This window comes from Primulina huaijiensis, chromosome 5 (genome assembly GCF_012295235.1).
Source record: "Primulina huaijiensis isolate GDHJ02 chromosome 5, ASM1229523v2, whole genome shotgun sequence".
Taxonomy (NCBI): domain Eukaryota; kingdom Viridiplantae; phylum Streptophyta; class Magnoliopsida; order Lamiales; family Gesneriaceae; genus Primulina; species Primulina huaijiensis.
Window position 1 is genome coordinate 19,670,469 of NC_133310.1, and position 22,574 is coordinate 19,693,042.

The window sequence follows — 22,574 nt, forward strand, 5'->3', positions numbered from 1 at the left end:
TATATATGTGTGTGTGTGTGTGTGTGTGTGTGTGTGTGTGTGTGTGATAATAGAACTCGCATATGTTATTTGTTTTATGTAAACACTGAATAAACCCCTGGACTAATGTAGTAGTCTGCAAATCAGACTAATCAGGTAAATCACATTAGACATATCATGTTTGATAAAGTCATCCGAGAAAGTGATGATAGGAGAATTGAACTCCTGATTATTGATCAAAGGCTCGCATGTTACTCGGACACTACTCTGGGCAATAAATATGGTAATATCTATTGTATAAGCAGTATTTTTTCTTCAAACTAGCACATGCATGTGTTGTGTGCTTGTGAAATATATATTTTTCAAAACTTATCTACTAGTACAGTTTTTATGTAAAAATTGGCTCACTAACGTAGAATAAATAAAATTGCCAACGGTGACATGACACTGATCAAAATGCAAAGGGATCATTTTGCAATTAAAAAGAAGGCTGAGAGGTGAAACGACAATGGTAAAATGAAAAAGATGTCGATGGGCATTATAAGATGTGATCCTTCGTTCGAGATCAAGTATATAATTGAGCAAGTGAAAAAAAAATTTTAATACACAATCTCATATATGAAGGCATGACGAAGTTTGCAATGTATGATGGAAATTGTTTATGGTAAATGAGAGAGCTATGTGCAACTACTTTCAAAATATATGGGTACTATGGCCAAATACAATTCAGGAACAATTGTGGAGTGGAACAATTTCATATCGAACAATCGATCAATAAAAACATTAAGCTATGTTTTTTGTGCTTTCAAGCAGTGCATAGATAGATTTCGACATTGCGGCAAAATAATTAGTGTTGATAGTACACATTTTTACACAAAATATAAGTATAAAATCACTACAAGAAAAATTAGCTTTAACAACACATCTACGACAACGGTTTTAATAAAAACCGTTGTCTTTTTACCTTTAACAACGGTTTTAATAAAAACCGTTGTCGTAGCCTAAAAAAATCCGCTCAAAGACAACAGTTTCTTTAAAACCGTTGTCTTTGATATATCTACGACAACGGTTTTTAAAAACCGTTGTCTATGAGCGTTTTTTTTTTTGAGCTACGACAACGGTTTTAAAACTGTTGTCTATTAGCGTTTTTTTTTGAGCTACGACAACAGTTTATAAAAAACGTTGTGTTTCAACTGGTTTTGCGACCGTTTAAGTTAAATCTGTCGCTAAATTAGCGACGGTTATACTATACCGTCCCTAATTTAAATTTTGCGACGGTTAATGTATAACCGTCGCAAAATTTAGCGACAGTTTAAAGTAAAACCGTCGCCGATGTAAAGATAGCGACGGTTTTACAATAACTGTCGCTAAATTTAGCGACGGTGGTTTTTAACCGTCGCTACTTTTAGCGACCGTTTTGGTAATACCGTCGCTGATCTTAAATCAGCGACGGTTTAACCTAACAGTCGCTATATTTAGCGACAGTTTTTAAATATCCGTCGCTAAATATAGCGACAGTTCTTGTAAAAGCGTCGCAAATTTAAATCGGCGACAGTTAGAAAATTAACCGTTCAAAACTGTCGCAAACTGTCTATAAATATCCCAACCCTCGATCCATTTTCTACCATACCACTTCACAACACTTAAAATTTTTCTCCCTTACACAATTTTAGTTTCGATTTTCTCTTTAAAATTTAATAAATTTTTAAAATAAAAAATATAGTATTTTCGACGATAAATCAAAAATATAGTTTACATATTAGATTGTAAGTTTTTTTTATATTTATTAAAATATTAAAAGTGAAATTTTTTTTTATTTTGCATAAATTAGCGACGGAAATCATACAAAACCGTCGCTAAAATTAGCGACGAAGTTTATAAAACACTGTCGCTAAATGTAGCGACGGTGTATGAAACCGTCGCTATTTAGCGACAGCTTAAATTACGACCGTCGCTAATTTTAGCGACGGTTAACGATGATGTCCGTCGCTATTTAATTTGCGACNCGTTTTGGTAATACCGTCGCTGATCTTAAATCAGCGACGGTTTAACCTAACAGTCGCTATATTTAGCGACAGTTTTTAAATATCCGTCGCTAAATATAGCGACAGTTCTTGTAAAAGCGTCGCAAATTTAAATCGGCGACAGTTAGAAAATTAACCGTTCAAAACTGTCGCAAACTGTCTATAAATATCCCAACCCTCGATCCATTTTCTACCATACCACTTCACAACACTTAAAATTTTTCTCCCTTACATAATTTTAGTTTCGATTTTCTCTTTAAAATTTAATAAATTTTTAAAATAAAAATATAGTATTTTCGACGATAAATCAAAAATATAGTTTACATATTAGATTGTAAGTTTTTTTTATATTTATTAAAATATTAAAAGTGAAATTTTTTTTTATTTTTCATAAATTAGCGACGGAAATCATACAAAACCGTCGCTAAAATTAGCGACGAAGTTTATAAAACACTGTCGCTAAATGTAGCGACGGTGTATGAAACCGTCGCTATTTAGCGACAGCTTAAATTACGACCGTCGCTAATTTTAGCGACGGTTAACGATGATGTCCGTCGCTATTTAATTTGCGACGGTTTTTTAAAAATCGTCGTAAATTGTAACTACCACAACACTCTCCCACCGTTGTCTTTTAACGAATTCTTTAACCACAGGACCTTTAATAACGGTTTTATATACCTACGACAACGGTTTTTCACCCTCGTCTTTAGACGTCTACGACAACGGTTTTTCACCGTTGTCTTTGAGCACACCCTTTAACCACAGGGCTTCTAACAACGGTTTTAAAAGGCCTACGACAACGGGAAAAAACCGTTGTCGTAGGCCTTTTTTCTTGTAGTGAATGTTGATCACTATCACTCTGAATGAACCAATTAAGTTTTATTACTAGCTTTAGCCATAGTGGATGAAGAAACATCTGACTCGTGGAAATGGTTCTTGGAGAATCTCGGCCAACATGTTGTTTGTGATGCAAACGATATGTATCTAATTTCTGATAGGCATAAGAGAATTGCGCCAGCAGTTGATGATCTACTGTATTTTCGACCGCCACGTGGTATGCATCGTTGTTGTTTGAGACATGTATGCTCAAACTGTCATGCTCCGAGCTCGAGCCCGGGCCCACGCCTGCGTGACTGTACAATGGGCCCCTATAGCAACTACTTTGTATTCGTCCTCGCTTTACGAAAATGATTAACCCAAGTTGCTATAGAAGTCTGTTGTAGCCCATTGTAAACTCATTTTAAATATTTAATTTTTACTATGTGGGACAAGAGGTATCACAATTACACCTCCTTCAGAATGCGACGTCCTCGTCATGGGCTGACCCCTTGATCCACCAGTGCCGAGACTTTAGAGGTGGCTCCTACAGGTACAAGAGGTGGCTCACGTCATGTAGCACTTTGCCCCGCATGTTCAAGAGGTGGATATCAAACGCGTAGCACTTTACCCCGCATAACACTTATTTCTTGGTGTTCCTTATCCGTGTCCGGCTCTCATACAACTTAAATGTCACGCACCGATATGCATGGTATGAACATCGGTAATGTTCTTGAAATTTAATAATTAAATTGACCGAGAATACTAAGCCTTGACAATATTTTTATTCTAAAATAACTTTATTCAGTAAATAAATTGTCTTACAATCCAATGACAAAAACAAAACAATCTCAATGTTTAACTTATTCAAATTATGCCAAAATACACAAAGAAATAGTAATTTCCTAGCCAAATCACCATCCCCAAAATTCAGTCGATTCTTACTCTTCTACCTCATTCTCATCTGAAATGAAATATGAAGAGTGAGTGATATGGTCGTCACTCAGTAATTAGAGGGAGCATATCTTCAAGTTTAAAAAAATCATAATATTTTTACATATTACCATATCATATCATTAAAACTTATTCACAAGTAGGTCTAAAACAGAAAACAATAAACATTGAATATCTGGCTTAACTCCCCAGACTGAATCATAAATATCTGGTTTTACCCTACTAGACAAGTTAACAAACAAGATCATGACAATAACAAAAATTTTGTTGAAATATGTTGTCATGCAATACATCATATATTTAAACTTAACATACCATAAAGATAAATATTATAAACGTATCGAGAAAATAAACGTTCCACCTACAATATTTTGCTAGTATTGAAATCAAGGTTGACTGCAAGAAAACTTGAATCCCTTTAGATGGAACTTCACGTTCTTTGTAGAGAGGGAAAGATAGAGTTTTGAAAGTGAATTATTTTTGTCACATAGAGTGTAGAATGAGAAGAATGAAGGGTTATAAGTTTTATAGGATAAAGTTGGACCGAGGTTATAATTGGGCTCAAGGGCTTGGGCCTTACACAAATTTTAATGTTAAGTTCAAATATGTGTATTTGAAATATTTATAGAAAATCTTTACAAATAATCCAAAAATAAAATCATCATTACCTACATTATCACACACTAATTTTCAATATTTACAACTCTTATTTTCAACATTCAAATATTCAACATTCAAATATTCAACATACACATTTTAAATATTAATTTTCAACACTCCCCATTGTGATGATGATCATGATATGATGATGTCTTCATTACGTATTTTTGTACTACCTCATTAAAAACCTTATTAGGAAAAACCCATTGGGATAAAAACCATAGTAAGGGAAAAAGAGTGCAGTCATGTAAGCTCTCCCTCATGTTGATACGAACAATTCTTCACAAATTTCGTAGATTGCGCATCTCAATATTATATATGTACTTTCTGAATATTGTCGTAGGAAGTGCCTTTGTGAAGAGATCTGATGAGTTTTCATTTGATTGAATGTGACGAACATCAATACATTTATTCTTCTCAAGCTCTTTTGTGAATACGAAGAACTTAGGAGGAATATGTTTAGTTCTGTCGCTTTTTATGTATCCTTCTTTCATTTGAGCAACACATGCATCATTATCTTCATATAGTATCACATGCTCCTCGTTGAATGATAATCCGCATGAGATTTGGATATGTTGGGTCATTGATTTTAACCACACACATTCACGGCTTGCTTCATGTAGTGCAATAATCTCGGCATGATTTGATGAAGTTGTTACGAGCGTTTGTTTCTGTGAACGCCAAGAAATTGCAGTGCCTCCACGAGTAAATACATATCCAGTTTGAGAACGTGTCTTGTGTGGATCAGATAAGTATCCAGCATCGGCATAACCAATTATACTTGGATTAGCATCTTTTGAATACAAAAGTCCCAAGTCTGTCGTTCCTCGTAGATAACGGAATATATGTTTAATTCCGTTCCAGTGTCTCTTTGTTGGATATGTGCTAAATCTTGCCAATAAATTTACGGCAAAAGATATATCAGGCCTTGTACAATTTGTAAGATACATAAGGGCACCGATAGCACTTAGATATGGTACTTCTGGACCAAGAATATCTTCATCATCTTCACATGGACGGAATGGATCCTTTTCTATGTTTAATGATCTAACAACCATTGGAGTACTTAAAGGATTTGATTTGTCCATATTAAAACGTTTAAGGATCTTTTCTGTATAATTTGTCTGGTGAACAAATATTCCACATTCTTTTTGTTCAATTTGTAAACCCAGACAATACTTGGTTTTTCCAAGATCCTTCATTTCAAATTCTTCTTTCAAGTATGACACAACTTCTTGAATTTCCTTATTTGTTCCAATGATGTTTAAATCATCAACATATACAGCAATAATTACGCATCCGGATGTTGTTTTCTTAATGAAAACACAAGGGCATATTGAATTATTTACATATCCCTTTTTCATCAAGTGATCACTTAGCCTATTATACCACATTCTGCCGGATTGCTTCAACCCATATAATGATCTTAGTAATTTCACAGAATAACATTCTCTGGGTTTTGAACTTTGTGCTTCAGGCATCTTAAATCCTTCAGGGATTTTCATATATATATTACTATCAAGTGATCCATATAAGTAGGCTGTAACAACATCCATAAGACGCATTTCTAAATTTTCAGATACTGCCAAGCTAATCAAATACCGAAACGTAATTGCATCCATCACAGGAGAATACGTTTCTTCATAATCAATTCCAGGCCTTTGAGAAAAACCTTGTGCAACAAGTCGAGCTTTATATCTTACTATTTCATTTTTCTCATTTCGCTTTCGAATAAAAACCCATTTGTATCCAACAGGTTTTACACCTTCAGGTGTAAGGACTATAGGTCCAAAAACATTACGTTTATTTAGCGAATCCAATTCAACCTGGATGGCATCTTTCCATTTTATCCAATCCTGCCGATTTTTACATTCACCAAAAGATTTTGGTTCATGATCTTCATTATCATTTATGATGTCGATTGCCACATTATAAGAAAATATATCATCAATTTCTTCTATATCTTTTCGGTTCCATATTTTTCCAGTATTAATATAATTGATAGAGATTTCATGATTCTCGTCAGTTTGTGGTTCTGACAAAACATTTTCATCATCATGTGTTTCTTCAGGAACATCATTCTCTATTTTGTGATCATTATGTGTTTCTTCAGGAACATCATTCTCTATTTTGTGATCATTGTGTTTCTCTATGAATTTTCTTTTTCGAGGATTTTTATCCTTGGAACCAACTGGCCTTCCACGCTTCAGGCGTTTAATGACATCATGACTATCTTCAATTTGTTTCTTCGGAATTTCAATTCGAGCAGGGGCATTTGCAGCATGTATATATGATTTAGTTACCCCTTTTGTGTCTGCAAATGCATCTGGTATTTGATTTGCTATTCTTTGCAAGTGCACAATTTGCTGTACATCTTTTTCACATTGTTTTGTTCTTGGATCCAGATGTAACAATGATGATACATACCATGTAATTTCTTTTTCGGTATGTTTCTGTTCTCCCCCTAACATTGGGAAGATTTCCTCATTAAAATGACAATCAGCAAAACGTGCTGTGAACACGTCGCCTGTCTGTGGTTCAAGATATCGAATGATCGATGGACTATCATAACCAATATAAATTCCAATCTTTCTTTGAGGTCCCATTTTCTTTCGTTGAGGTGGTGCAATAGGCACATACACCATACATCCAAAAATTCTCAGATGAGAAATGTCTGGTTCTTTACCAAATGCAAGCTGCAATGGGGAGTATTTATGATATGCACTTGGTCTGATGCGAATTAATGAAGCAGCATGTAAAATTGCATGTCCCCATATAGAAATAGGGAGCTTTGTTTTCATAATCATTGGTCTAGCAATCATTTGCAGACGTTTAATCAATGATTCAGCCAATCCATTTTGAGTATGTACATGAGCAACAGGATGCTCAACAATGATTCCCATAGACATACAATAATCATTGAAAGTCTGGGAAGTAAATTCACCAGCATTATCAAGTCTAATTTTCTTGATTGTATAATCGGGAAATTGATTCCTCAATTTTATTATTTGAGCAAGTAATCTTGCAAATGCAACATTTCGAGTTGACAATAAACATACATGTGACCATCTGCTGGAGGCATCAATCAATACCATAAAGTATCTGAATGGTCCACATGGTGGATGGATTGGTCCACAAATATCACCCTGAATACGTTCAAGAAACATTGGTGATTCAGTTTGGATTTTGGCTGGTGATGGTCTTATAATAAGTTTTCCAAGAGAACATGCTTTACATTGAAACTTATTATTCTGAAAGATCTTCTGGTCTTTCAATGGATGACCATGTGTATTTTCTATAATTCTTCGCATCATTGTTGAACCAGGATGTCCTAATCGATCATGCCAATTGGTTAATATTGAAGAATTATCAATTACCATGTTTGATTCAATGGGACGTATATGTGTATAATGCAATCCAGTAGGGAGCATTGGTAGTTTTTCAATCACATATTTCTTTCCTGATTTATATGTGGTAAGACACATATATTTCTCATTCCCTTCATTCATTGTTTGAGTATCATACCCATGGGAATATATATCATTAAAACTCAACAAATTTCTTTTCGATTGTGGTGAATATAAAGCATCATTGATCAAAAATTTTGTACCATTAGGTAACAAAAATTGTGCTTTACCACATCCTTTAATCAAGTCTACAGGACCTGATATTGTATTCACCGTTGTTTTTGTTGGTTTTAGTTCCAAGAAATATCTTTTATCTCGGAGGATAGTGTGCGTTGTACCACTATCAGGTATGCAAACTTCAGCTTGGTTCGTAGCATTTTCCATATTTGAACTTCAAAAAAATATGCAATGAAATAAAATTATTGACAATAAAATACAATACAATATAACACACTATAAAACATTATCATACGAATACATAAAAAATAAAATATTTTACATATTTATTCCACCATCAAATTGATCATTATCTGAGAAATCAATCAGAAAATCTCCAGCATCAAAATGAGTTGAACCACTCAAAGGTTCACTGTGTTCAGTAAAGTTGGTCTCCTTTTCTTTCCCCTTTATTGATTCTTTATAAAGTTTACAAAGGTGCTCAGGGGCTCGACAAATACGGGACCAATGTCCTGGAGTACCACATCTGAAACAAGAACTTTCAAATCTTTTTGAGTGATTCTCATTAACACTCATATTCTCTTGATGCCTTTTCGGTGGATGGTTTGGGACGCTCTTTTGAGATGAGTTATAGAAATAACTATCTCGATTATTTTCAAAACCACGGCCGCGTCCACGACCACGACCACGTCCACGTCCACGTCCACGACCACGACCTCGATTTTGTCCTCGACCAAAATCTTGTCTATAACTTTGATTTTGGTTTCCAGGTTTAAATTCATTTTTGCTTACGACATTTACTTCAGGAAATGCCGTTGAACCAGTGGGTCGTGCCTGATGATTTCTCATTAAAAGCTCATTATTCTTTTCCGCCACAAGGAGACAGGCGATTAGTTCAGAATATCTCGAAAATCCACGCACTCTATATTGTTGTTGTAGAGTTATATTCGATGCGTGAAAAGTGGAAAATGTTTTTTCAAGCATTTCCAATTCAGTAATCTCATGCCCACAAAATTTCAGTTGCGAGATTATTCGATACATCGCCGAGTTGTAATCACTGACTTTCTTAAAATCTTGGAATCTCAACGTATTCCATTCATTCCGAGCGGTCGGAAGTATAACTTCCCTTATATGTTCGAATCTTTCTTTTAATCACTTCCACAAAGTCATGAGATCTTTTTCAATCAGATATTCACATTTTAATCCATCGTCGAGATGTCGACGCAAAAATATCATGGCTCTTGCCTTTTCTTGTGATGTGCATATGCCATTTTCTTTTATGGTCTCATTTAGACCTAATGACTCAAGATGCATTTCTACATCGAGAGTCCATGGCATATAATTTTTCCCCGTAATATCAAGAGCAATGAATTCGAGCTTTGCCAAGTTTGACATGGTGGTACTAAAAAATTACGATGCATTTTATTAGTTAATGAATATTACAATACAAAGTAATTGATAAACAACAAGTACAAACATTTGTAAAAATAAAGAAAACACACGAGGAGGATATTCTCCGATAAAAATAAGACTTGTGAGTATGATAACCAAAATAATTAAAAATAACCTTGTGAAAGTCATCTTCTTTTTTCTTCGAAAATTTGATGAAGAATAATTTTTAAAGAAGAAGAGAAAGTTGGAGTGATTGAATATGTTTGTGAGATCATATTTATAGGGCAAAAACTAGTCGTTTTGTTATCATTTATGATCGTTGGTGTACAAGAAAATAAATGTATTTATTTGTATAATTTAATGATATTAATATGGTGTATATAATATTAGTAATGTTTTAAATAATTATGTATATCATATCACAATATTATAATGAAGTCTCATAAGATATTTTGTTTAAAAATCTTATAGGCTTTTATACTTGTCGTATCCATTACAAGGAGTGTGGGATGTCGTCTTAACATCCTCCTAGGATTTATAACAAGTTTTTTGAAAAATTTATTTTTATTATTTATAATAACATTATATTATATATTAAATATATAAACAATAAATAAATAAACAATAAAATAAATATTATTACTTTTGTTACCTTTTTCTTCTGTTTTGGAGCTTGGAAAAATATGGAGGACTTTTAGAGCTTCGTGCTGATAACGTGTTGTGAAAAAGTAAAAATTTACGGTAAAAAGTAAAAATCTCAAACTCTCAAAATTATCACACTACACACTTTATAATATTTTTCTCTCAANGACGTGACTTGTTCAAACGCGTTTTTAATCATCGCCGATTCTATAATTTAATTTACTTGGAAGCTTCGCATTATCCGTCCACAACCATATAGTTTCAATGTTGACCCACACGCGAACAAAGATTGAGATTGCAGAAATATGTGCTGCAGTTGTGGTGAAGACTGCCAATGCCGGCCTTTGGGATTTCTGTTGGGTCTTCCATTCGCCTTCGTCGCCCTTCTTCTCTCCATAATCGGCGTCGTCATCTGGATCGTCGGGTACGGTTCCCCCTTCTCTCTCTCTCTCTCTCTCTCTCTCTCTCTCTCTCTCTCTCTCTCTTGATTTGATATCAGATTTACTTCACTTTTATCGAGAGATTTGATGTTGGGGGGAAATGCAGAATTGTGCTGAGTTGCTTGTGCCCTTGTTGCATCTGCGTGACGGTGATCGTGGAGCTGGCGCTTTCGCTCATCAAGGCTCCGTTTTCGGTGATGAAGTGGTTCACGGAGCAGATTCCTTGCTAGTTTTCATGTAGATTTCGGATTTCACGGTTTCAATTTCAGTTGAAATTAATTATTGTTCGTTTCATATTTGATTTAGTTTGGATTTATAATCACATTATTAATATATTTATTTTATAATTAAGTTCTTAATATTATATGACTCGTGTATATCTTGTTTTTTCGAGGATGATTCTTCCAAACACTTATAATTATAATATAATAAGTCAGTAAATTTAATTATCGATATTAGTGTACCATTGGAAAACAGTTTACCAAATGTTTTCAAATTATTGCATTTCTATCTTCTTCTTTTTTTTTATTTATGAATAGTGATATATTTGTTTACAAATTTAAATAAACAGATAAAGATAAATAAATAAAATTGAGTATTATACAAGTATTTTTGGTGTTTAAAAATATGATACAAAGTAATTACTCAAAGACTCCCATGTTTTTATATAAATAATATTTGATAACACTTTTTCTTGTAATAATATAGGTATTATGTCTATACTTTATTCTTGTAAAAACTTGTCTATATTCAAATTTACTTTTAAATATTTTCACATGGCATTTTGTAGCGTTAATTGAAGTAAAATCGGAATGCATGTTGGAGAGTTGGATGAGGACTCACATAATATTGTCTTATATTACATAAGATTTGACATAATTACAGCCAAGTTTTTCATGAAGAAAATCAAGATTTTCAATGTTACATTTTTAAGCAGTTGGATAAGAAGCTTCCATAGCAATACCACAGAGACCCTCTGAAGCAGAAATGCCCCTTTGCATTCTAATATATCCATTCTCTCCCCAGCTACTTCCCCAAGAATTCTTAACCAACCAATACTTTGTACCGTCACTAGTTTTCCCGTAACCGATTGCGGTGACACCGTGGTCTAGATCGGTTCCACACTCTCCTGTAAATACCCCGCTCGAGTAGAATTGAAAGTCTGATCCACCGGCATCGATGGCTACGGATACAGGTTGGTGTGCCACCGCTTTTAGCAATGATGACTCGCTATTGGCTGGAACGTCCTCGTATCCTGTGATCTTCGCGACATGGGAGGATTCTTTTTGTGTGTTGCAGGTACCATCTACTCCTTGGTAGGGATAATTAGATTCGGTTGTCAGTCCCTTATTTCCTATGATGTATTCGAACGCGTAGTCCATGAGACCACCATTGCATCCCTGGTCTTCACTTGTGTCACAATCCACGAGTTCTTGTTCGGATAGTGAGACTAGTCTCCCTGTTGTGAGCTGGTTGATTCCTTCCGTGGCTGCCACAGCAGAAAATGCCCAGCAGCATCCTGCATTTTTAATTGTTTCATGATAATCTGTTTCTTTGAGAGAGAATTTTCTACCTAATAAAAACATGGTATTTATCGAGAAAAATGAAAGTGGGGATTAGTCGATGTTAACTGTTTTCTATTCACTAACCACATTGGCCTTGGTCCTTGATGCCTGTAACAGCTCCCCTCTTTCTCCAGTCCACACTCGGCGGAACTGCGGACACATTAGCATATTTGAAAGATGAAACCTTTGGTAATATTGGGTGGGAGCCCCTTTTGTATCCATTTCGGGCTGCCTGAAACTCCTCATTAGTCAAATCAACAAACTTGTTGATGCCAAGTTTGTAAGATCGAACTCCAGCTTCATTGAAAGACTCGATGTACTCCACGTTTTTCTCGAATATTTTGAATCTTTCCGCCTTCTCTGAGTCATCCCTGTATACACGTCCATATTTTGACATCCATCGCTCATGTCTCTCAACCATTGACGACGCATGAGGCACCGTGCGCGCCGTGACTTGATAACCACACAACTGCAACATAAAAAGAGGGGCAAGAACAAGTTTCCAAGTGTAGGTGATGGCCATTCTTGCGAGCACTATATAAAGTTTATTGATTTTATGATTTGAAAAGTTTTGAATTCTTTGCTCATTTTATAGAGTTTGTTTAAGTCCTTGGAAATACCGGCAAGTTGATAGACATTCTAATCATATCACAAAGTTGCGTGAACGCTGCTTTATCTAATTAATTAATAAGAATTCATTTTCATGTGTATTCACTAATCTTCCGATGTATTGGAAAATGATTATGTACTAATCAAATTTATAAAATCCATAGAATATGAAATTATATTATTTGACACACAAAATGATTAAATATCAATCCCTTACCACATAAGAAAGTAAATTAATGTATTCTATATCTATACTTCTATATCATCCATGCTATCTTTTTAATTTTGAGGCATATAGTGAGAGTAATAAGTTTTGATGTCATGANTATGTATTATCTTAATTTTTTATTGTATAAATATATATATTATCTTACTTTTATTGGAATTATTAATTTATTGTTTAATGGAGATTATTAATTTACGTACCATATTCTGTCAATTGTCTATTCTTTAAAAAAAAATAAATGTTCAAAAAATTGAAAGGAAAATAATCAAGAAAAAACAATTATATTTGTCTCTCCCTCACTGAGTAATATTAATAGATATGATATTGGAGGTGGAAATACTACGTCATATTCAAATACCTACATAGTTGATAGAGCAGATTTGAAAATAGAAAATATCACCTAACGGATCAATTATGTTTATATTTATGATAAAAAAATATTTTAACATAAAAAAATAATATTTTTTTATAAGTGACTCAAATAAAAAATATATTTCACAAAATTGACTCATGAGAACGTCTCACAAAAATTTTTGTGAATTTTTTAAAGCCGGACAACAATTTAAACACTAGATAGCAAATGCTGAATCACGATAAATAATCATTTCTCCCTAACAATCCTTGAATAATTACACTTCCTTGTAAATAATAGGAACTGAAGTGTTGAACACATTTTTTTATTAAAATTCCAATACCGATCGTAAAATTGTCATTTTACTAAAAGACATAAATGGTGTAATACCGTAATTCAAAATTTTAAACTATCTACTTAGCTTGACAGTCACGTTTCAATATCGTGGAAAATTATTGCTCCTCAATACTTAAAACAAATAGTAGTAAATGAACACACAACCAGGGTGAGTCTGAGTCCTTCGCATTGCATTATCCATCGTAAATTCTTTCAGAGCAGATCACATGATACCTAAATACAATTCTATGGTTTTGATTCACTTTACACCAACACTCCAATTTACATACTTGTGAAATTCTGTGTGGTATCACTGAATTCACGGTACCTCGACGACTAAACTCAGGCAGTATATACACCGCCTACATATGTTCAACCTAATGTAGCAGATCAGGCCAATGCACCAAGCAATCTATCCCAATATTCGAGGAAATTTCCTAGTAAGGGAACTGAAATAGAGACGAAATGCCTATTCTATTTTCAAACCTGCTCGTCAGCGGAAAGGAAGCAACAAAGCAAAAGATGTATGCTCTACATTTTTAGGCTTGAAAATTATCAGGAATATCAAATTTTGGATCACATTTCAGCAACATTTTTGCTTGTGCATCCAGTTAACAGGTCAGATAGAGATTGTGTCAGTGAAGCTGGATCGAATAATATGCTCCCCTTTGAGTCACGAAATGAATCGATGGTAACCTACAAATTTTGATGAGTCAGAATAAACAGGAAAAAAATGAGATATGTACCTAAAAAGAGAGCAATTCCCTCAACCCTTGTATCTTAAATCAATGTTCATCATTGTTATATTACACTTTCCAGTGGAAGTACGACATCCAAGTATAAAATACAAGCGTACCACATTAAATATCCCTTGGGCAGCCAGGCATTCAATATCTAAAGGAATTTGACCATCTTTAGGCACGAAAATTGTGTTAATGTATTGGTTTGGCTGCAAAAAAAAAGTGATTAATTCATGTAATTATTGAAAATCAAGTCACAGAGGAATTTAAGTAAATTATACTGCAACCTCTAGGTTCCTTCCCATTTACACGTGGTATGATCCACTTTCTATCTCCTAGGCGCGAAAGCATTAGGTGCTTGACAAATTTATATTGTAAGATTTGAGTGAAAAGGGATTCTGCAGAAAAAATTATATTCTATTAATACGTACAGGATTTATAAGACGGTTACGGGGATCTCCATACGTTCGATTTAAGGCATTGGTGATTGCAGTTACAAAGCAAGAAGCCGTAAAACCAGAAGTTTCTCTGTCGTGAGTACCATTCAAGAGAAGCACCTAAAAAATAAAATGGATAAACACATACTGATATATGATGAAATCAAATTGATAAGAAGGTAAATGTACAAATAAAATGCACTGGGAAAATCATAAAAATTTAAAAATCTTATGCAGCCTTTAAGTATAGCTTAAAGTTATCAAAGAGTAAGGCAATGAAGGTATGACATACACATAATGAAGGTATGGCTTACACATTATCAGATTACCTTGGGACATGATCGTGTAGAAATCAGTTCCCCGATTCTCAGAAGAACCTGAAAATGAACCATGTGCTTAAAACAACTGCTGTAACGTTAAGTTATATAACCAGAAATTGGAAGTTATTAGAGGTTAGAAAAGCCAGATCTTGTTTTTCAAGGACATCAAAAGCACAGGTAGGGGGTCCACCAAACCCCTCCACCAAGACCAGTTAGTGTTTTCCTTAAAAAAAGGATAATCTTAACCAAACACCCAAGAGAAAAAAAAATTGACATTATCAGTGAGGCCTGAGATTTCACCACTTTTTACTACCCACACAAATTGACTTCACCGGCTTCTAGCAAAAGGAATTCTCAGCAGTTGTAACAAGTGTGATAACCAAATCACAGAGTGAAACAAAAGGTCATTTCTCCTGCGTGTGGGTAGGGAGGAGGCACAGAGCATGGGCTTGGATCCTCAAGAATCTTTTTCATTTGTAAATTCATATTCTGAAAAAGTGAACTCATACCATTCAAATAGCTAGTTCATCTTGGTGCTATAACCCTTTGACACCAGCTAAAATACTGCCGTAGTTCAAATAACTGAAGAAACATCAACCTTAATACAATCTAAAAGACAGTGTTAAAATAAACAATAATTGGATTCTTAATTTTACCAGAGAGGGACATATGGAAGTAAAGAGTGAGCCCATGGCAAAGACAACGCAGTCAACGCTACTCAACTGTTCCAAGACAGTTGGATTCACAGAAGGAAAGACCTGCTTGAGAGAAACATAAAGAAAATAAAAAAAATGAGGCAAATAACCCAGAAATGTAGATTGAACAAATTTATTCATGAAAGATATTATAATAACTTTTGATATGATGCCAATGGACATAAGCATCACATGGTGTTTCCAAATAAACCCTAAATATCAATTTTTAGGTTTAACATTGTTGTGCAAAGGGGATAAAGATGCAGTCGTTGGTTCAAACATTTTCAAGACTTTCATTTTGTCAGTTTACAAATAATGTTCCCGTGATGATCTAAACCTGACTTTTCATAATATATAAATATTATTAATTAAAGAGATAACTAAGAGAAATTCCGGTGAAATTCTGAACTCACAAAGTTAACGTGAAAACAATTATGACAGAGAACAGTTATAGCAAACATTCAACACACCAGATTTTGCCTGGCATAAATGTAAGGCAGCCGTTGTCTTCCACGAGAGAATTTATAGTTACTTCCTACAGAAAAAGCACATAAACAAACACAAGAAGCATCATATACCTCATGCAATAAATTGCTACCTTCACTGGACATGTAAAACACCCGCTTTATTCTTGAAAATAGAGGTGGGACTGAAGAGTTATCCTGGAAAAGATACTTACTCAATCAACTTGAAGAACATTTTAAATGTAAATTGGAAGCATTAAAACAAAATCATCAGACCTTAAGCACGTCAAATTAGTAAAGAATGATGGACTTCATGGCACACTAAACAGTGTGTATAAACATAGAGTTGCTGAGTAAAATATATAAGTGACAGTGACAAAGCAACAATGGCTATAGAAAATCAAAATTAGTTCATTATAATTTCAGCAATCTTCTTAAGAATTTCACATACAAAAGTTTGACAAATTCAAAAAGGCTTTCCCTGCAAATTTAGCATTCCCAAAAGAAGTATAATCCAACCCATCCCTCGTGAAAAGAATGTGTCACGACTATGAGAAATGGATTGGGTTATGGGTCGTTGCACTCGAAAATCCTCAAGGCTCGCGTCTCGATTCTTTTGTGTTTTTCTCCCTTGTTTGCCTATTTTGATTGTATTGACTTGAGGCTCGTTGAAGAGAACCTCGTGATCTTTGGAACAAATAAATATATTGAAATGAACTTGTTTATTTAATCCATTCAATGGAATACTTATGCATGAGTTTACCGTATCTTGATAGCAAGATAAAAGATAAAACCCCTAAAAGATGACTCATCTAAAATTTGGAAAACAACCACCTAAGGATTGAATAAGAATCCTAATGACAATAATCAAGTTTTATTCAAACAATAAAGATAAAACCGATTTCATCTTATTCAAACTTCAGCAGCATATTCCTTCGATCGAAATGGGCCATGAGTGAATCTTCGATACTTGATATCATTCGGGCTTGGTCCATTGGAAGTGCTTGGGCCGCTGGTTGGTGATGTGACAGAATGCCATAACATGGCATTTCAGCAAATCAAATAGCAACATTTTGGATAGGGTAATAAACTCATGTACAAAAAAGGACAATGAATAGTCACAACCAACAGCAGTAGAATAACAGAAGAAATTAGAAGATGCGACCAAAATGGAGAATATGCACACACCTTATTTATGGGCTCCATAAATCCATTGGTTGGATGAGATATTTCATTTTGACCTCGTATTATTGTTCCGTCCTAGACATTAATAAATAATGAGTAAATATAACTTGGTAATAATAACGCTATCCTTCACTTTCATAATATGCTCTGAAGATTATTCCCCACTTTATGTTGTTTGGTTAATGTTGGACTCAAAAAAGGTTTTTCCATGAAACATTAAATGACATGTAGAAGTTTCAGAATTCAGACAGTATCTCCACGGCTACACAATTAGCAGAACTGTCCTCATTAATGATCCAACCACTAGCCCTTGCCACCCACAACCACCGCAAGAACAAACTTCTGGCACCACTATACAAGAAATATACTGCCAACATAGCATAGCAATGTCACTACAGCTGCTGCCAAAGAGTCTTCTGCTTCCACAAACACTCATTTTCTTTAATATAAAACGCATGAAAGAATAAAGACATCACAAGTACATAAGAAAATGGAAGGAGCATCCCCTGACCAGAGGTGCACTTAGTACATCAGTGGTGAATACTGAATACAATTGTGCTTTGATTAAAAAATCCTACACTGCAAAATATATCTACAGGAAACAAGAAAAGATTTTCATACCCATAATTCGCAACCCAAAGTAAGCTTGTCGTTTGTGGATATTACAGGAAGAACCAGACTCTCGAGGGGAATATCTGAGACACGTGAAAATAGAAAAATTGCAGCATCTAAAGACTGAAAGAATATCCTCGCTCCAGCAAAGAAGAAATTCCCTATACTGCATATTAGACAAGAACTACTTAATAGTGATGGACAGGCCAACTAAATCAAGATTGTGTGAATAGATTTTTTTTCCCTTGGGTATCGAAATGATAACTGAGAGAGCAAATTAAAAAAAAAACAAAATCTTATATAACAAAGTAAATCAGAGAAACTTAATGGGATTAATCTGTCAGATCATGGTATGATGTTGATAAATTACGACCATAAAAGATTTCTACTAAAGACAGTCCAAGTCACAGCCACTTTTTTGTTGCACAGTGCTCCAGGTCTACTGTCAGCTAAATCTTTAAATGGAATTGCACAAGCATGCCAGATTTTGTAACTTTTCAAGCATATTCCACTTTCAAAAGATAACTATTTGTAAATTTCATTTCCTAGTATGGAAAAAAATTGGTTAAACTCAGAAAGCAGTGGATCCAATTCTTTCTGGAATCAAAGGAGATTGCTTTTCAGCTATGCATAAAAACTTTTGATGAAAAGAGGATTAATTGTGTAGATCTTATGATTCTTTAGTGGAGATGGATTTCTGGAAAGGAGAGTGGTGCATTGAAACAGATGATGCACAGCCAGTTGGCACTGAATGTTCTTGAAGTAAATCATAACCAAATCAAGGACAAGTTAGTTGAATTATGATGGCTGTTACAATAACATGTAGCTCAAAAAAGAACAATAAAAGTCCTACAGTTCACACATGCATAATAACCTGACTTAAATTATCAAGCAATAAGAAAATTTCATCTGCTGGGTGATCATAATAAAAGAATCTTAATTTCTCATGTGAGAAAGGGTTTCAGATACAAAATGTTTTCTACACGCTTAGATAGCAATGTGGCATCAATTCGGAAATACTGTGTAAAACTTAATGAGCATGTTTGCGTAGTGTCAGAAAAGGTTTCAGATATAAAACGCTTTCTACACACTTGTCACTTAGATAGCTATGTGGCATCATTTGGAAATCCTGCATAAAACTTAATGAGTAAGTTAAGTGTTCACATAGAAAAAAGCTGCTAAATCTACCTGAATTGGGTCTCATCACCATATAATGGTTTTGTGAGGCTATCTAGAAGTGGGACTTATAAGTTAATGCACATCAAGTTAACACAAAAAAGAAGTATTAACACGTTGACTTAGCACTATAGTGATTTCATTGGGATAGGAGAAAGTTTTGTCAATCCAGTAATGCTGCCTGCTACGTGTCACTTGGATCAGAAAAAAATTAGCACCAAAAAACACTTCAATCACATGAATTCAAATCCAGTACTTGTCAAGAAATAGTTAATACCTCCCATTGCTGAAGCAGAAAGATTCCTCTGAACGCCTAAGGATCTGCATAAATTTGTATTTTTAACTCACCTATATGTGGAGTATGTATCATGAAGCATGTATAACTTAGTCATGGTGATGAAAGAAGAAGGTTTGATGACAATGGGCCCTCTTGATCAAACGGAAGTATTTTCAAAATAAATTTATGTTTTTACATGTTCTATGACAAAGTAATACGACAAACTGATTATCACAAGAGAAAAAGCACTCAGTTCACACAAGTGACGTAACAAAAACCACGGAGTCCGGAGCATAAAACATAAGCTTTCTTTCAAATGCTTCAAAATGACATCATTTGGTAAAAGTATCCAGTATGAAATATCCAACACATCAGTGTAAGTACTCACATTTTGCAACCTCCTCATAACATTTTAAGATGTCCCCGTTACATGAACCTTGTAAACTATCAAAGTATTTAGTTCAGTATATCTTTACCTACTCTTCACAGAATAAAAGCTGAAATCCTATTTAGTATTTACGTCAGAAGATGTTCGTGGGGATACTTGAAGTTAGAGGCTCCATTGCATGTTAGAAAATCATTTCAAAACCAATAAAAATGCGAATTATTTGAAGATGCATAACTTCTATTAACTTATAACTCGTTGAGCAGATACCGATAATAACAACAATTGATAAATTCATTTCAAAGGTGAAGAGATGTGCCTGGAAACATGAGCATGCAACATCCAATTATGAGCATTATCTTTTTTATTATATTACTACTCAAGATAACATGCACATGGTTAAATCAAGATACCTGGTCCTGGAAATAAACCAAAAATGCTCGAATAGTTTCCCTGTACGGTTTTGAGACACCTATCCATAGTAAATGAGTCCCTTCCACTATATCGTACCTGTTGAATTGCAAACTTATCCAGTTAGCACTTGCCACTCCAAACAAAATAAACTATAGCAAGTATTTACAACAGAGTGAAAAAGATAAATGGTGCCATGAACTGACCATTGTAAAAGAAAATGTAAATATAAACCCATGAGATTATGCAGTTGTTAGAGATGGAAAACAACCCTATAGCAAAATAAGCCTTTAAAAATGAATAATTCATGCAAACTTATGTTTACTACCATTCATATTTTGAACTTCGTGCATCAATAGGTAGCCGATAACCAAGCAATGTCCGCACCGCAAGAGCCTCTGAGGTACTTTGATCAGACAGTCTCAAGCACCTTGACCGAATGTCTCCAACAGCAGGACCACCTGCAAGCATTTCCATCAAATAAGTCTACAAAAAATTACAAACAATTCGGACATAATTGAACCAAACACATCTCCCTAGCACTGTAGTTCTAAAACTTATCTTTATTCCAAAAGATGTCTACAAAACAAAACTGATCTTTTACCAGCTCGTCGAATTTCATTAACTTTCAACGGTAACAATTTTCTGAGGATTTCTTTAGTTCTATCTTGTCCACCAAAGGCCAGCCACGATATCATATGCTTTTTAAAAAGGGTGATCAATATAAGACAACGCCAAGAAAAGCATCTGAATAATTTTTTAAAAAAAAACTATTGAAACACACCAAGAACACGAACAACCTCCGCTGTGCTTCCTCCATCATCAGAAACAGGGAGCACATGAGCCACACGAGTAGTTAACTTCTTAAGCTCTTCGACTACACCATTAAAGGCAGTTCCACCTGCAACAGTGAAAATTGTTAGGCAGATGTTAAATTAAACATGATATGTTTCTATTCCAGACAATTCCCAAAAATGGATTTCAGATACTCCACGTAAGTTAATAATCTCATTATTCAAATGATATCTCTGAAGACAATGCACTTACATCACCATAGTATTTGCTTTCGACTGATTTGGCAATAATGTAAACTATTCTGTAAAATACTTTTACAACCACACAGAAAATATAGCATTCAGATCCCTAGCATTTCAATTTCATATGATTTGCTTAATTTGGAAAACAATGATAATGACAGAGACCTTTTTCCAGACAATGTTATCACTTTGTAAGTGGTATAAAGTGGAAAATTTTATTAGTCAAGCATAAAAGTAAAACATTTTTTTCACATCCAGGTGAACCGAAGGAATAGGATAAACTCATCTAATGTCACGATCGTAAGGAATATAAGTATACTCAAACTCTCAACCATCCATAAAAAAAATCTCAACCATGTACACATTAGTAATACTAACATATTAATAAGATTGGCTACGTAAAAAAACAGAGTTTCAATAAAAGATCATATAATGGTCTGGTTTATTCAGTATTTATTAAAAGGTTGTTTGAAAACCCTTGTTCCTACGAATCATTCTTAATTTCTGTTCTCTGTACTTGATCACAGCAATTAATCAGCGCACTGCATAGAGCTAAGTATGTAGATTGAAGTCAGTCTTTGAAAATGAAAGTTGCAAGACAATCTGATTCAAAACAATGATTTTTGTAGAAATTTTCTCAGGATTATGTAGTTTGGAAATCAAATAAAGTCTTAACTCAACACAAGGAAGACCCATTAAGGCAATCTTAGAAACGAGTTTAAATCATAAAACTTGGGACCCCCGTTTTCCTTGATCTCCTCACGAAATCTTTACTCCACTTTTCTCAGAAACCCAGAAAAAATAATTCAAAACGAGGAAAAATCCAGACCTGAGAAAACCAGCAAAGATGGCTGATTGGAAACGCCATTTGGAGCAGCGGAGGCAGATGAACAGGGAAAGTGGTTACTGTCAGTTCTGAAAGGAGGAACGGCCGCCATGCAAGAGTAATGGAATGAAGGATTTCTTGAATGTGCGTGGGAGACGAATAATGGGAATGGAATTGGGAAATTTTGGGTATATGTAAGAGGAGAACAAGAAGTTGGGGAGAGCAAAGAAAGCGGGGGTCCCAAGTAACTGTCCGCCATGTTTGCTCGAATGGAAAAGGAAAGCGTTCGCTACAGTTTTGTTTAACACCAAAAAAATGAAATAATTTGGCTTCAAATTATATCAATTTCGTCATTTTGCCATCTTTTCATTTTCCACAAAAATTTCCTAATTAGTATTAATTTTTGCCAGAATGACTAAAATTAATCATA

At 34.4% G+C, this 22,574-nt stretch overlaps 3 protein-coding genes across 6 annotated transcripts; 1 reads left to right on the forward strand and 2 right to left on the reverse strand.

Moving 5' to 3' along the window:
* The first annotated feature begins 10,236 nt into the window (after positions 1-10,236).
* On the forward strand, positions 10,237-10,855 carry LOC140977577 (signaling peptide TAXIMIN 1-like). The gene is made up of 2 exons (XM_073442332.1): positions 10,237-10,475; positions 10,598-10,855. The coding sequence occupies exons 1-2, from the start codon at positions 10,357-10,359 to the stop codon at positions 10,719-10,721; spliced, it is 243 nt and encodes an 80-aa protein (XP_073298433.1). The 5' UTR covers positions 10,237-10,356; the 3' UTR covers positions 10,722-10,855.
* Positions 10,856-11,119: 264 nt separating this feature from the next.
* On the reverse strand, positions 11,120-12,747 carry LOC140977559 (senescence-specific cysteine protease SAG39-like). The gene is made up of 2 exons (XM_073442311.1): positions 12,141-12,747; positions 11,120-12,010 (listed from the first exon to the last, which is right to left on the reverse strand). The coding sequence occupies exons 1-2, from the start codon at positions 12,577-12,579 to the stop codon at positions 11,421-11,423; spliced, it is 1,029 nt and encodes a 342-aa protein (XP_073298412.1). The 5' UTR covers positions 12,580-12,747; the 3' UTR covers positions 11,120-11,420.
* A 1,071-nt stretch (positions 12,748-13,818) lies between these two features.
* On the reverse strand, positions 13,819-22,469 carry LOC140976886 (uncharacterized protein YNL011C). Of its 4 annotated transcripts, XR_012175339.1 has the most exons (14): positions 22,148-22,466; positions 21,066-21,182; positions 20,610-20,742; positions 20,284-20,380; positions 19,486-19,529; positions 18,042-18,198; positions 17,424-17,495; positions 16,242-16,433; positions 15,733-15,834; positions 15,086-15,133; positions 14,751-14,876; positions 14,436-14,528; positions 14,066-14,275; positions 13,819-14,016 (listed from the first exon to the last, which is right to left on the reverse strand). XR_012175339.1 is itself a non-coding variant. In XM_073441287.1 (13 exons), the coding sequence occupies exons 1-13, from the start codon at positions 22,401-22,403 to the stop codon at positions 14,156-14,158; spliced, it is 1,557 nt and encodes a 518-aa protein (XP_073297388.1). In that variant the 5' UTR covers positions 22,404-22,466; the 3' UTR covers positions 13,819-14,155. The 4 variants fall into 4 exon arrangements, 2 of the variants coding, with proteins under 2 accessions (XP_073297388.1, XP_073297389.1); XM_073441287.1 differs by having other exon boundaries at positions 13,819-14,275; XM_073441288.1 differs by having other exon boundaries at positions 13,819-14,275; positions 16,350-16,433; positions 22,148-22,464.
* Between the last annotated feature and the right edge of the window lie 105 nt (positions 22,470-22,574).

What these genes read in the sequence shown, in the direction of transcription:
- LOC140977577 (XM_073442332.1), top strand. Translation starts at nt 10,357, where the DNA reads ATGTGCTGCAGTTGTGGTGAAGACTGCCAATGCCGGCCTTTGGGATTT. An exon ending in GTCGTCATCTGGATCGTCGG is followed by an intron (nt 10,476 to 10,597) that starts GTACGGTTCCCC and finishes GGGGAAATGCAG; the next exon opens with AATTGTGCTGAGTTGCTTGT.
- LOC140977559 (XM_073442311.1), bottom strand. Translation starts at nt 12,579, where the DNA reads ATGGCCATCACCTACACTTGGAAACTTGTTCTTGCCCCTCTTTTTATG. An exon ending in CAAGGACCAAGGCCAATGTG is followed by an intron (nt 12,011 to 12,140) that starts GTTAGTGAATAG and finishes TTAAAAATGCAG; the next exon opens with GATGCTGCTGGGCATTTTCT.
- LOC140976886 (XM_073441287.1), bottom strand. Translation starts at nt 22,403, where the DNA reads ATGGCGGACAGTTACTTGGGACCCCCGCTTTCTTTGCTCTCCCCAACT. An exon ending in CTTCCATATGTCCCTCTCTG is followed by an intron (nt 15,134 to 15,732) that starts GTAAAATTAAGA and finishes GTTCATTTTCAG; the next exon opens with GTTCTTCTGAGAATCGGGGA. An exon ending in CCCAAGGGATATTTAATGTG is followed by an intron (nt 14,276 to 14,435) that starts GTACGCTTGTAT and finishes CAAAATTTGTAG; the next exon opens with GTTACCATCGATTCATTTCG.